The sequence below is a fragment of the Littorina saxatilis genome, linkage group LG10, assembly GCF_037325665.1.
Source record: "Littorina saxatilis isolate snail1 linkage group LG10, US_GU_Lsax_2.0, whole genome shotgun sequence".
NCBI classification, from domain to species: Eukaryota; Metazoa; Mollusca; class Gastropoda; order Littorinimorpha; family Littorinidae; genus Littorina; species Littorina saxatilis.
This window is the reverse complement of record NC_090254.1, coordinates 44,345,864-44,360,488: the sequence shown is the minus strand read 5'-3', so window position 1 is coordinate 44,360,488 and position 14,625 is coordinate 44,345,864. Positions and strand designations below refer to the sequence as shown.

Here is a 14,625-nt window from a genome sequence, read left to right as displayed (position 1 = left end):
GACTTTCTGCTGTCAACTTGGGATCTTTATCGTGTGCGTGTGAGCACAATAAGCACAGGCGTGTTTGGACACAGAGGAGAGGTGGCAAAATGTTGACTCTGGGAAATAAACCCTTGCCAAACCCTGGGTGAACCCTGGGTGATCCAAGCGGGCACAGGGCTAACAATCATAACAAGGCAGGTGTTAACAGCAACAGAAACAAGAAGTTTCTCAGGTGAATTCAAATCAAGTTAAGAGCCTGTCTGTTGTGGACAACTCACAGTCACAGTATACATTTGAACTAGGTCATTTGAAGATTTCTTCTTGGTGGTGCTGTTTGGTATTCAGCAAAGAAAACAAAAGAAAAAGCCTGTTCACACCTTGTAAAAATAGAATGCACCATTTACATTTAATACTATAACGAAACGCAGCTTTAAAAGTAATGTATAATCCATACGATTCCAGAAACATCCACACATTGTCAGATTAATGTGATTGATTATTTAAATGGTAGCTGCTTTTTAGACTGGCTGAAGCAATGACCTGATTAAAATAATCTGACAAGATTAGAAATATTGCGTTGTACTCATTTTCACGTTTACAGTGTCAAAGAATATGCTCAGAATATCACTTACCTGTTAGGTGGTTCCGCAAAATTTCGGGCTGTTCATAGTCCAGCAGGTAAGCCCAGGTGTGATAAAAAGTCCTGGACAAACAAGATCTCAACTCATAACTTGTAAACACAAACGTGAAAATATTAAGCAACATGTGCGCTTGACAATGAAATAGAGTCCTGCATTATTATGCTAGTATGCCATCATTTTGGGCATAGCCATCTGTTCAAAATTGCAGGCCAGGCCACTTCAGTAATCAACATGTCCAACACATTTCAACCAGCCTGGGATGATTTGGGATTAAGCTTCGTTGTAATTTCTTGCTGAGGATGGATGAAGTGTTGTTTCTGTTAAACCTCCTCTTCCAGACTTTCCCAAAACCCCCACCCCGCCCCTTTCAACCTTTTGATCAAGAATGAATTCTTCTCGCTGCAGGCCATAAAGGAAGAAGCCAAACTGACCTCAAAGCTTTCATGTCTGCCGTCATGGAGGCCAGGTAGGACGCCATCAGTCCGTCGTTGATTGCCAGTCTCACCCACGCCTGCAAATATCAATCAATCAAAATATTAGTCTTGCCATTAGCCATAACATGCTGTCCATACCCTATCAGAAACGTACAATAACCTGTTCTGAACCAGTAATCTGTTCTTTAAAAACATGTGTCTTGTTCTCTTCCCAAGAACCAGACTGTCCTTCCTTTCACAGTGCGTGTAATTGCTGAACCTTATAACTAATGAGTTTTGAAATAGGTATTCTCAGTTTCTGAAATAAACACCTAACATAATGTCAGCCTATTATCACAGATAATAAGATATTTGCAAATGAAAAAATATTACAACACATGATTGTGCAACTTCTATTTAAAAACACACACACATATACACTCCCACACACATAATACTCACACGACAATATCCAATCTCTGACGTGATCTGTGAGAGTTGCTTCAGCTGTATTATGACATCCTGATGTGTGAACTTCTTCACAACGTTCCAGAAATTCTGCACAAGAAGTGGTAAAACACACTGTATGTAGTATTGTATAAAAATGCACAGAGAGAGAGAGAGAGAGAGAGAGAGAGAGAGAGAGAGAGAGAGAGAGAGAGAGAGAGAGAGAGAGAGAGAGAGAGAGAGAGAGAGAGAGAGAGAGAGATACACAAACACACGCATGCACTCACACTGTAACATGCATACTCACACAAAAACTAATGTTTGATTTTCTGAATCCAAAAATATGCTGATATGACATGAAGATATGAACACAAGTACTTGTTGCCAAGGGAAATAACTCTACTACTTGTGTAAATAGGCCTGCTTTACAGAAAACCCTATTCATTGAACATATCACTTGTCCCACTTGTGTTAATAATAGCCAGGCCCCCTGCTGACCCCACTATCTACACAATCACTGCATTCACTCGCAAGATATCTATTTTATTCATATTGTGACACCAACAACACCAACACTGAAATGAATACTGAAACAGAAAGCCACTCACCGTCTTCACTTCATTGTTGGTTCCTTGAATTCCTTGTGCGTAGGACACCAGCTGAATCACAACAAAGAAAACAGAACGCTATACATCACTATATGTGTAGCTAAACAGTATTGGCGTTAACCGGTAATTATCGGTATTTTACCGGTTGAAATGAGAAAATACCGGAACAAAAATGGCTGCCGGTATGACCTACCGGTTGATTTTTGAACTACCGGGTTTTTGGCTGGTAAAACAACAAAACCAGTAGTCTGCGTTGGACTCTTACTGGTTCCAATGACCAGCCTACCGGGTTTTTGGCTGGTACAACAACAAAACCAGTAGTCTGCGTTGGACTCTTACTGGTTCCAATGACCAGCCTACCCTTTTTTTCAGGACTGTTTGCATCATAAAAGTTTGCGTACCGGTTTGAAGAAGTACTAGCGCCATCACTGGTTAAACCTGTACATTTAACATAATCATAGAGTACACAGGTATAAAATCTATACACTTACATAATCATAAAGTATGATTTTTTCTTTGTTTACTTAACGCCCAGCCGACCACGAAGGGCCATATCAGGGTGGTGCTGCTTTGAGTTTGACATATAATGTGCGCCACACACAAGACAGAAGTCGCAGCACAGGCTTCATGTCTCACCCAGTCACATTATTCTGACACCGGACCAACCAGTCCTAGCACTAACCCCATAATGCCAGACGCCAGGCGGAGCAGCCACTAGATTGCCAATTTTAAAGTCTTAGGTATGACCCGGCCGGGGTTCGAACCCACGACCTCCCGGGGCGGACGCCTTACCACTAGGCCAACCGGTATAAAGTATGATGGTACAGCTAAACCTGTCTAATGTTACCACCCTAAACTGGTTGTTATCGTGGTGGCCACTATAAAAATATTAATTGCATAGAAGAAAAAGTTATGTGGAGTGGGCATTGTTGGACGGTGGTTACTAACATTCAAAAGGTGGTAACAAATTAATTGAGAATGCAATGCTACCTTGGCAACCACATTATCCTTTGCTCCATGAAGAAACACTGCCTCCAGTACATTGCACAGGTTGTTGGAGGCCTCGTTACTGTCAACATCAAAAGAGAAGCATGTAGATAACGACATAGACAACTTTATTACAGTGGAACCCCCTTTTAATGACATCCCCCCCCCCCCCCCCCACTTTACGAATTCCTTCTTTTTAAGACCCTTTTTTCTCAGATGTTCTGTTCTAGACTCTGAAAATTTACCTCCATTTTAAGACTGCCCCCCCCCCCCCCCCTGCGAGACCTGTATTCTCAGATTGTTGAAGGTCTGCACAGTCAAACCTATCAATAATGACCACCCAAGGAACAGGTGGTTGCTATTAAAAGATGATTTATTTATAAATTAAAACAAAAACAATGTCAGGGATCTTTTGGTGTGGTCGTTGTGGGCAGGTGCACAGCATCGATAGGTGGTCACTAGGGCAGATTAGACTGTATCTTCAACAAGAGATTCTTGTGTGGAACATGGTGCAGATTACAATGTTACGAAGTATAAAACATCTAACATGTAACAAAAAATGTAAATGTAAACATTCTATACACAATGAGAGTTATGATATGGTCTGCATTAACCAGACAATAGATATCAATATGTACAACTGAAGTACAAGTTCAAAAAATATATAACAAGGAAACTAAGCATGATGTTATTGTTAATGTAAATTGTTATGCAGGAAATCTAAATATCATTACATGAAAGGAATAAGGAAACACTATTAATATTAGTTTTAGCAGCATTAAAGTTCTTGCTTGATGCTACACTAACTTCTGCTGATGCTGAAACTTTTCTTTTATTTTGGTATGGAGTACAGGAGGCATGGTCCACATGAATTGATTTTCACTTTTAAGATTTAACATTCAATGGGTCATTTGATTTCACATTTCTTTCTTCCTTGATATTTTTTTTCCCTTGAATACTTAGTTGTTGAAAATTTAAATATTAGCCCCAACAATACCAGAAGTGTCTCTAACTTAGTCTAAGTAGTGGGGCGGGGATGTAGCTCAGTCGGCAGCGCGTTGGATTTGTATCCAGTTGGCCGCTGTCAGCGTGAGTTCGTCCCCACGTTCGGCGAGAGATTTATTTCTCAGAGTCAACTTTGTGTGCAGACTCTCCTCGGTGTCCGAACACCCCCGTGTGTACACGCAAGCACAAGACCAAGTGCGCACGAAAAAGATCCTGTAATCCATGTCAGAGTTCGGTGGATTATAGAAACAAGAAAATACCCAGCATGCTTCCTCCGAAAACGGCGTATGGCTGCCTAAATGGCGGGGTAAAAAACGGTCATACACGTAAAATTTCACTCGTGCAAAAAACGCGAGTGTACGTGGGAGTTTCAGCCCACGAACGCAGAAGAAGAAGTCTAAGTAGTAAAGTGGAACCCTCTTTTAACTCACTGTCTCCCAGGTACGGATATATCCGTACCCACTCATATGGCTCTATCTGACCTGGTACAGATATATTCTTACACACAGTAACTTCAGTCGCTTCCTGTAACGTCGATCTAGCGCCTGCATTCCATCGTGTTGATACACAGTTTCTACAATTCGGAGTGACCTGCTGCAGCACAGCTGGTCACGGCTAAAAAAAAATCTTGGTCAACATAGCTGGGGTAGAAAGTGTTAAGACTCCCCCCCCCCTCTTTTTTCTTAAACTTTAAGACCACACCTGTTAAAAGCATCTATGAATGTTAACCCTCATTTTAAAACGCCCTCCCTTTTCAGGCCTTATTTTCTCTAATCTTTGAGGCCCTGAAAGGGAGATTCTACTGTAGTGGTTTATGACACCAGCTCTCTTATCTGCCCTTAGTCAGGGGGGAGATAACTTAATGATGCAACAGCACCTCTACAAGTTCAACCTGACCTAGTTTGACTGTCAACAATCCCTCTCCATGGCTAATAAACGGTATGGGGATACTGCAGGTGATAAGGGTGACTATGCTAACAATGCCTGATAATAATGAATACTGCTTAACCAAGAGGACTATGGTTTAGAACAACAAAATGAGCCTGGCTGAGCCATTCGGGCAATGTATTCTTTAGTAACTAATAGCATTAAACCCAGATCAACAAATATATCGCCAGGTGTGAACACTCACCTGTATTTCTTTATCTAAAATTGAAGGTTGGACAGGGAGAGAAAGACATAAATAGATGGACAGACAGACAGAGGGAGCTTGAGGCAGACTGTATTCAGGTAGACAGACAAAGAGTGGGTATTGACTATTGTTCACACCTGCCATACTTTTAGGCCATAATAAAATAAATACTACTAACACTAACAGAAAAGAAGGAGTATAATTATAACAAACTTTTCCACGATAAGCTTTGTTTGGTTGGCATAAGTCAATAACTTATGCCTTCCAAGTACAATTAACACTTAACTACACTGCAGCAAAATAGGTTTATTAAAACATCAAGAATCAAAATAATGGAGTTACCTGAAAATGGTGGCTCCATCGATGTGTTCTTTCTGCTGCAAACACTTAAGGCTACGGTGAAAGTGATGTGTCAGTCGATCTCTCTCCTCCTTGTGAATCAGACCCTCGCTGACATTTTCATAAGCTGAAAACAAAATTAATCAACCAATAAAACAAAATCATTTTGAAGCAGTTGGTGTATGCAGTTTCATCTGTTTTTCTATACCGTCAAGAGAGAGCGAGCAGCAATGAGTTAATACATACTGTACATGTATCAATAAACCAATACTGGCAATAGACCCTATCGTTATTCTAAACTCTAAAAAATGTGTGGGTGGCCGAGTGGTAACACACTTGCGGAAGCGAGAGGTTGCGAGTTCGACCCTGGGTCAGGGCGTTAGCAATTTTCTCCCCCCTTTCCTAACCTAGGTGGTGGGTTCAAGTGCTAGTCTTTCGGATGAGACGAAAAACCGAGGTCCCTTCGTGTACACTACATTGGGGTGTGCACGTTAAAGATCCCACGATTGACAAAAGGGTCTTTCCTGACAAAATTGTATAGGCATAGATAAAAAATGTCCACCAAAATACCCGTGTGACTTGGAATAATAGGCCGTGAAAAGTTAAATATGCGCCGAAATGGCTGCGATCTGCTGGTCGATGTGAATGCGTGATGTATTGTGTAAAAAATTCCATCTCACACGGCATAAATAGATCCCTGCGCCTAGAGTCCGAGTCTGGAGATACGCGCGTGATATAACTTATAAGACTTCATATATAACATAACTCTCATAAGCTCTCGCAAACTTCAGAGCATAGCAAAACATGTGGTACAGCGATATCGTGCGAGCTGCAAAAGCCGAGGTTCGAAGTTCTCGAGACGTTCAAAGCATAACAAAGAGCATGTCTCACGGATATCTCACGAGAGCTGCTCAGATATGGAAAAGGCTTATAGAAATAGAATGTTAATCTGAATGATGAGGATCAGCAACATAATGTTGGCATATATATAGATTATGATTCATGCTCGTCATTTACGTATTCTTCTCACTAACTGTATGGCATAGATCTGCTGATAATGTACTGTGTGGTTCCGTGATGACCTTTGTAACTAATGAGTTTACATAAGCAAACCATTATCACAATCAGTGGGTTCTGACAAACATATTCAAAACATAATTAATAAAGCGAATAAAATGCTTGGCATAATAAAGAGAAAATTTTCCTATCTTGATAATGACAAGTTTACAAAATTGTACAAAGCACTGGTTAGACCACACCTAAAATATGCCAACGTCATCTGGCATCCATATCTGAAGCGTCAATCAGCAGCCATTGAAAGGATGCAAAGGAGAGCCACAAAACTGGTAAAAGCTTTAAAAAAAACATGACATATGTTGAAAGACTGCGTGCACGCAATCTCCCGACTCTTAAATCGAGAAGGCTCAGAGGTGACTTGATAGAATGATACAGTCTTTATAACATGTTTCAGGGTATTGATAATGACAAAGTTGAGTCACTCTTCAAGAAGTCTACCACTAATGCAACAAGGAATAATATTAATACTAATAGGGACAACATTTTTATTGATTTTAGTCAACAGAGTTGCACCATCATGGAAAACATTGTCTGATGTTAAAAGTGCACTAAACACTAACAGTAACACCGTCAAAATTCTGCTGGACAAAGAAAAAATTATTATTGAGTTACTTTATTTGTATGAAGATCTTTACAACATTTTCTGACTTTGAATCAACTTTAAAGTTATAGAAATCAAATATAAGGCAGTTATGATGCATTTTCAAAGGCAAAAATCCGAGGCTTTCTTTTTCGTTTGATAGCTCTTGGAAAATGAATCATCAATCAATCAATGAGGCTTATATCGCGCATATTCCGTGGGTACAGTTCTAGGCGCTCAGCAGTGATGCCGTGTGAGATGAAATTTTATACGGCCAGTAATTGCAGCCATTTCGGCGCATATTTACCTTTCACGGCCTATTATTCCAAGTCACACGGGTATAGGTAGACAATTATTAACTGTGCCAAAGCAATTTTGCCAGGAAAGACCCTTTTGTCAATCGTGGGATCTTTAACGTGCACACCCAATGTAGTGTACACGGGGGGGAGTTCGGACACCGAAGAGAGTCTGCACACAAAGTTGACTCTGAAATAAATTTCCGCCGAACATGGGATCGAACTCACGCTGACAGCGGCCAACTGAATACAAATCCAGCGCGCTACCAACTGAGCTATATCTCCCTTATTTCTTATTCCTAAGATTTAAAAGTTGGTACAAAGTCAGACAATGTTGTGAAGAAACTAGATATTTAAAATATTACATGTACATGCTTTATAATTAGAGGTCGAGAGTGCGGGTCTAAAAACAATGCAAACATATGGTCGGACAGCAGAATTCTGATGCTTCACTTCGCTCTACGAAAATGCATCATAACTCCCTTATTTTTGACTTTTATGACTTAAAACTTGGTACAACATGAGAAACTAGTGTAACATCTATATATATTTCTTGTGTATGCAGTGCTCTTGTTGGAAGTCGGGCACGGTCGTGCAATGTGCATGGTCGCGAAGTCTTTAGTCAGACCACAGGCGGAGGTATCGTCCACTGGACTACTACTATCACAGAAAGACTACTGACAGACAAAGACTTTCTGTGATAGTAGTAGTCCAGTGGACGATACCTCCGCCTGTGGTCAGACCGCAACCAAACAAAAGCATGCGTACCACGCGGTATGCGGGTGAATGACCTACTTTACAATACGTAACAATCCCGATTCCCATCACTACTCTCTGACCACGTGGTTTCTTTGAGTACATTTAGTACAACAATCAACATGAACTGTGAAACACAATCACAAACCAGCGTAATGCATTCTTCTTCTTCTTCAAAATAGTGAGCTTACAGGGCAACTATTACTCAATAATGTACTGAACTATCCTCAAATCGGTTGGTGCGCTTAATTTCCCCAGGAAAATGGCTCTCAATCGTCCGAACCCGAAACACCAGCGCATGTGTAAGTTACTAACCAAGTAAAACCATGACCTAGAACATACCAGGGATCGTCCGTTTACCTTTCTTTCTGAACATTGTTGCTGTTTTTTTCTCATCGGCACAAAACAAAACAACGCACGAACTCTGCAGCTGTGACGTTTACTGAGCTAGTCTGTGTTTGCAATGTTTTCGTAAAAGCATGAGCAATTTTAGTTTCCAGAATTAATGCTAGAACCTTGGATAAAAAACAAAAGAATAGTAGACATTAAAAAAACAGATATGAACGTTCAGGTATTTCCAATTTTTCTTTTGGTATTATTTGAGTATGATTATTTTCAGGTTCCTACAAATCCGAAAGTATGCACTAGCAGTTCTTTCTATTTATAGGTATCACGTGAGCATACAATCACGTGGCGATTAATGTAACAAAAACAAACAAGAACAGGAGGGGAGACGAGTTATCAAGCGTCCTTTATAAAACAAGGTAGAAAGGGTTATACTGAACTTCAACATTACTTGAATCTGCTTGCAGAATCGTTATTTGTAATATTCGCAGAGTAAACAGAAAGTATGAGAGAGAAGGAAAAGTAACACGGATCAGATCACAGGCGGAAGGTATCGTCCACTGGACTACTACTAATTAGTCTAATAGTACTACCACAGAGAGACTACTTTCTGTGATAGTAGTAGTCCAGTGGACGATACCTTCCGCCTGTGATCAGATTTCCTCAACAACAGCGATTTCACACACACACACACACACACACACACCCTTCTAAAACCGAAAAATACATCGTAAATGTTACGTATAAAGGTTAACATGTGATCATTTTCACATTTTGAAGAGGTTTTTAAACAGAAATGGAATACTTACGTTTTTGTTGCTTCAAATCCTGACTCTTAGACATCATTATCACAATTTTTTTATCTGAGTTTCAGTGTCACGTATTAATACAAAACATGAAGTCAGTCAATGTCCGAAGTCAGTCAATGTCGCACGCAGAATAGTTAAAGTAGATCTACTGAACGTCCTCGCATACCACTTTCTTTAATGCATGTCTCCTAGTGTCTGATTACCGTGCTGACTGTACAGTATATAGTTTACATTGATATTTTGTATCTAGGTCAGTCACACAGTCAGTTGATATTCGGACAGGCGCATATATCTAATCAAGTAAATAGAGCAACTACTAAGATATTGATATTCAGTTTACTGTGGAGCCTCACTTTTATCTCTGGGGTCTTAAAATGGAGATACATTTACAGAGTTTATGAACAGACAATCAGATAAGGCCAAAAAGAAAAATATGTCTGTTTCCGGTAACCCGACCGACCCTATTTTTAAGCGCCGACCCTAAAGTTTTTTTTCGCTTTTCGCACCAAAGGAGGGTTTCTCTGTACACAGGCATGCAACATTTGCATTCACCTGAGTGTTTTGTCGAGTTGTTTGAAACATTCATGTAATTAGCATTATTTTTAATTAATTAAGCATGGAATCATTTAATTACTACTTAAAACATACATATATATGTTATTGTCACCTTGGCTTCATGACAGCAACTATTTTGGTTATCAAGGCCCTTAATTGTATATGGGTCAAGTCACAAAGTATGTCAATTATCACAAGTGTTTTGGCTTGGTCAGAAACTATAGTATAACATAGGTTTATCAGAGATCAGTTACAGATTTTCATCTAAAATAGGAGTATCAATAATATTCTTATCAGATGGGATGCCTCTTTAAAAAAAAGTAACCGTATTTCTTTTATGTGGGCCTTATTTCACATATCTATAGCTCAGTCCGTCAGATGTGATATGTGTTAGACTCAGTAAGCTTACATTTGCAGTGTCAGCAGAACTATACAGGTCCAGTAATTTTTACTTTAAATAGAAATCTTAAAACATTCAACAATACTAGTTGGTTGGATTGTTTTGTGTTGATTTGTGTGCATGCTGTGTTAAACAAGGTGTTGCCCAGTTTGAAAATATTTGTTATGTTCATTTCTTATATCTGATATTATGTTGTGGTGGTTATTAAGTTATGATGGTTTGAAGAGTCTGTCTGTTTGTACTTCGTCTGTTAAATTTCTCTGTCTCTCTTTTGATCTGTCCGCCTTTACCTTATAGCTGCTCTGTGGCTGCTTATGAATATTTTCCATTTTGTCTTGCTTTTGCATTTTTTTGCTTTTATTTTGGTTATTTATATTCTTTTTATTTATTGTTTGACATTTTCCACTTTCTTTTTATACAGAAGAAAGGCAGTCATGTTTCTTCAACTCACAATGATTCTACTTCACCTGGCGCTGTGTTCCGCCACAAAGGATGTTGTCCACTTTTCTGTAAACTCTGCACAAGGGGACAGAACTCCTGTCAAGGAGGACAACTCTGCAGCAGAGATGGCGACAGTGACGGTGAATCTTCAACAAGCGGTGAATAGGATTGGTTCACATTTTGTCGGAGTCACCATCGACTCTCAGCAGATCAGATACAACTGGAATTCCTTTGGTTTTGGGTGCGTTTTAAGTATTGTTAAGAATAAGGTGTAACTTTAATAGCGCATGTGCTCATTAATTTTTATGTTTGTTTGTTTCGTTCATGGGCTGAAACTCCCACGGCTTTTATGCGTATGACCATTTTTACCCCGCTATTTAGGCAACCATACGCCACTTTCGTGGGAATTAATTTTTATGCAAACGCTTCTTCTTTTTGTGTGTATGTCTGGCATGGCATGTATGATCAAACGCTAATTCAAGTGATAGTTCATGTAATGAATTTATAAGCTTTTTGCCCATTGGTCAGTCAACTTCCTCCACATGTGTGGGCTGTAACTCCCACTTACTACACTTGAAGGCATGGTCGGGCTTTTACGTGTTCATAGACATTGGTTGAGTGTATACACGAAGAGGCGTATAATTAGGCACTAGCAGATCGGCCAAAAAATTAACCTGGGAGATCGGAAAAATCTCCAATCTTAACCCACCAGGCATAGCCTGGATTAGAATTCCGAATCTTCCACACAGATTTAGGCCAACTTCATGTCCACTATAGGCTTGGATGTGCCCATCTGGGCCGTCTTTTTTTTTTTTAGAGGAATTTAAGCTTTGTATGGCAGAACCTATATGTTTCCTTTCCATGCCTACAATCTGTCTATAACAACAATGAACTTTTGGATCCCTAGGGCGGTCATTATAGACAAGTTTGACAATATAAGATACAGCTAGTGCATGACAGCTAGTGACAGGTGACAGCTAGTGACAGGTGACGGCTAGTGACAGGTGCAACATTTTATGCTTTAATGTAGCTTGAATCATGTGTATTTTGCTTTGCATTTCATTGCATTGAATAATATTTTTCTACAAATTTTTTTTATAAAAATTAGAAATATGAAAAATGTATTCAGCCTAAGCACATCAACCTGACAAGGTATTCAAGACGCATTCTGTTCTGTTTCATTTTGAATGTTCTTTTTTTGGTCATAAACATATTTCTTTGCAAATCTTCAGAGTAAATGAATTTAATGATCTGTATTATTTTTTTTTCAGTTCCACCAAGGTTCAAAACATGGCCAGAGCTTTATCCCCATCATACTTTCGACTGGGAGGAAGTGCAGCCGACTATATGACCTTTGACCCCACCAATCAGAAAGGTCACAAGGGAGAGAACCTGCAGGGAGGTCAAGTATACTGCAGCAATTTTACAACACAGTTTTACATGTCAGGTAATTGATATCCTAAATTAATAGGACATCTTTTTCTGTCTTCTGTGATTTGAATAAAGATGTCTGCAGGGAAGCAAGTTTTATTTAGATTATGTTGACATTGTCCATATTTTTGTGTGGGGAAGATAACTCCATTGTAATACAGTGAAACCCCCCTTTTAAGACCTTCAACTGAAAATCTGAAAAAATCAGGTCTTAAAAGCGAGGAGGTCCTTGTCTACATTTTTATACCAAAATCGCCATTTGACCATTAAAATGCAGAGTCTATTATCTACAAATATCAACAATACACCCCCTTTCGATCAGGTAAGACGAAGCCAGTGTAGCCGTTTGAAAATTCATTGTAGTATTCCAGCGTAGTACTCATAGTAGGATATATATCCTTATTTGGAAAATGCCAAGCGCAAAACTCCTCTCAAATCCCGTGCATTTCGTGCGTTTAAAAAAAAGCGTGGACAGCGCTCCAGTGTCAAATTGTTGCTGCACTTGTTTGGGCGTGGCTATAAGCATAGTGAGTCACGCTACCCAAAAATAAAATCGTTTTTTACATATATTTTTTTCTATAACTTTTTTTCCCATGGTTCATTCATCATTTGACATAATTTTGTATCGAAATCTAACCATAAGATTATTGAAAAAAAGCAAAAATGTAGACGACCACCTTTAAAATGGAGGTCAATTGACAGAGGTTATGAACACAAAATCTTAAAAACCAAGGTCTTGAAAAGGAGAAAAACCCCCGCGGGTTAGGGGGAAGAATTTACCCGATGCTCCCCAGCATGTCGTAAGAGGCGACTAACGGATTCTCTTTCTCCTTTTACCCTTGTTAAGTGTTTCTTGTATAGAATATAGTCAATGTTTGTAAAGATTTTAGTCAAGCAGTATGTAAGAAATGTTAAGTCCTTTGTACTGGAAACTTGCATTCTCCCAGTAAGGTCATATATTGTACTACGTTGCAAGCCCCTGGAGCAATTTTTTGATGAGTGCTTTTGTGAACAAGAAACAATTAACAAGTGGCTCTATCCCATCTCCCCCCCCTTTCCCCGTCGCGATATAACCTTCGTGGTTGAAAACGACGTTAAACACCAAATAAAGAAAGAAAGAGAAGAAGTCTTAAATCGGGTGTCTTATAAAGGGCCGGGGTTCTGAGCGAAACATCGAACGCAGAAGAAGAAGAAATGAGCGAAGCAGTTGTCTCCAATTCTACATCAATATTCAGTGCATGAAATTTTACGTAATAACATTCTGAATAGACAATGTTTGGAAATAACTCTGTCAGGTTTGTATGGGTTGTGAAAGAGTGAGTTCCCTTGCTTTTGCTTGGGAAAAAAAAAAGATGTCATATAAACCTGGGTGACATGTTATGCCATTCACTAGGGTGTGGCGTATTTCTGCGCACGTTGTCAACGAGCACGTATAAGACATGCCGCTCGAAAGTGAATAAGTGATTGGCGTATTTTGTCATGTGGGTTTGTTTGCGCTCTTTTTTTTCCAAGGAAAAGCAACTCTCCCTAGCCCATAAAAACTTGACAAAGTTATTTCTGTAATTCGTCTATTAACTTAAGTTATTTTATGTTTTCTGGAAGTGCTGGTTTACAAACCACACAGCGCAATCATTGATGAGGTAAGTTTACAGAAGTTTGGTTTTAGTTGCAGTCTATCTGTGTTGTCTCAAGTTCATCTTTTGTATCGTCGTGGTATTAGCGGATCAGTGGGACATACTGAACAAGTTTCTGCAAGCTGTCGGCTGGGATTTCATCATGGATCTCAATGCGCTCCAACGGAATGCTGACGGCTCGTGGAACCCGGCCAACGCTCGACAGCTTCTGCAGTATTCTGCTAGCAAGAATTACAAGATTGCTGCTTTTGAGCTTGGAAATGGTTTGTGTGTTATAAGTCTTTCTTTGGATTATCTACTTTCATTATTACAAACCAACTGCAATTTTATTTCTGTCTCAAATGTGCACACACCACATTCACACACCACACCACACCACACCACACCACACCACACCACACCACACCACACCACACCACACCACATTCACACACCACACCACACCACACCACATCACACCACATTCACACACCACACCACACCACACCACACCACATTCACACACCACACCACACCACACCACACTACACCACACTATCTCTCTCTCTTCATCTCTCGCTCTCTCTCTATATCTCTCTCTCTCTCTCGGTTGAAAGACTGAAAATTGGTCGTGCGAATCAAGTGAATACAAAAGACACTGAACGCAATCCGCGACGCGATATTCCAACAGACGAACTTTCCTTCTATTGAGTATTTTTCGAGTTTTTGTTTACTTCCCAACCCCACTGTTCTTTTTTTTGCAATGGG

The 14,625-nt window shown here is 39.7% G+C and overlaps 1 protein-coding gene and 1 pseudogene across 2 annotated transcripts in view; one reads left to right on the top strand and one right to left on the bottom strand.

The window, feature by feature from the left end:
- LOC138978908 (pleckstrin homology domain-containing family M member 1-like) overlaps positions 1 to 8,694 on the bottom strand; it is a 36,476-nt gene extending 27,782 nt beyond the window's left edge. For both annotated transcript variants that reach the window (XM_070351723.1, XM_070351724.1), the window contains exons 1-7: positions 8,624 to 8,694; positions 5,558 to 5,681; positions 3,082 to 3,160; positions 2,092 to 2,142; positions 1,499 to 1,594; positions 1,055 to 1,134; positions 615 to 685 (exon numbers count right to left, since the gene is read on the bottom strand). In XM_070351723.1, the coding sequence (XP_070207824.1) occupies positions 615 to 685; positions 1,055 to 1,134; positions 1,499 to 1,594; positions 2,092 to 2,142; positions 3,082 to 3,160; positions 5,558 to 5,681; positions 8,624 to 8,639 (517 nt within the window). In that variant the 5' untranslated portion in view covers positions 8,640 to 8,694. The remainder of the gene's footprint in view (positions 1 to 614; positions 686 to 1,054; positions 1,135 to 1,498; positions 1,595 to 2,091; positions 2,143 to 3,081; positions 3,161 to 5,557; positions 5,682 to 8,623) is intronic.
- A 281-nt stretch (positions 8,695 to 8,975) lies between these two features.
- Positions 8,976 to 14,625, top strand: part of LOC138978907 (heparanase-like) — a 36,857-nt pseudogene continuing 31,207 nt past the window's right edge.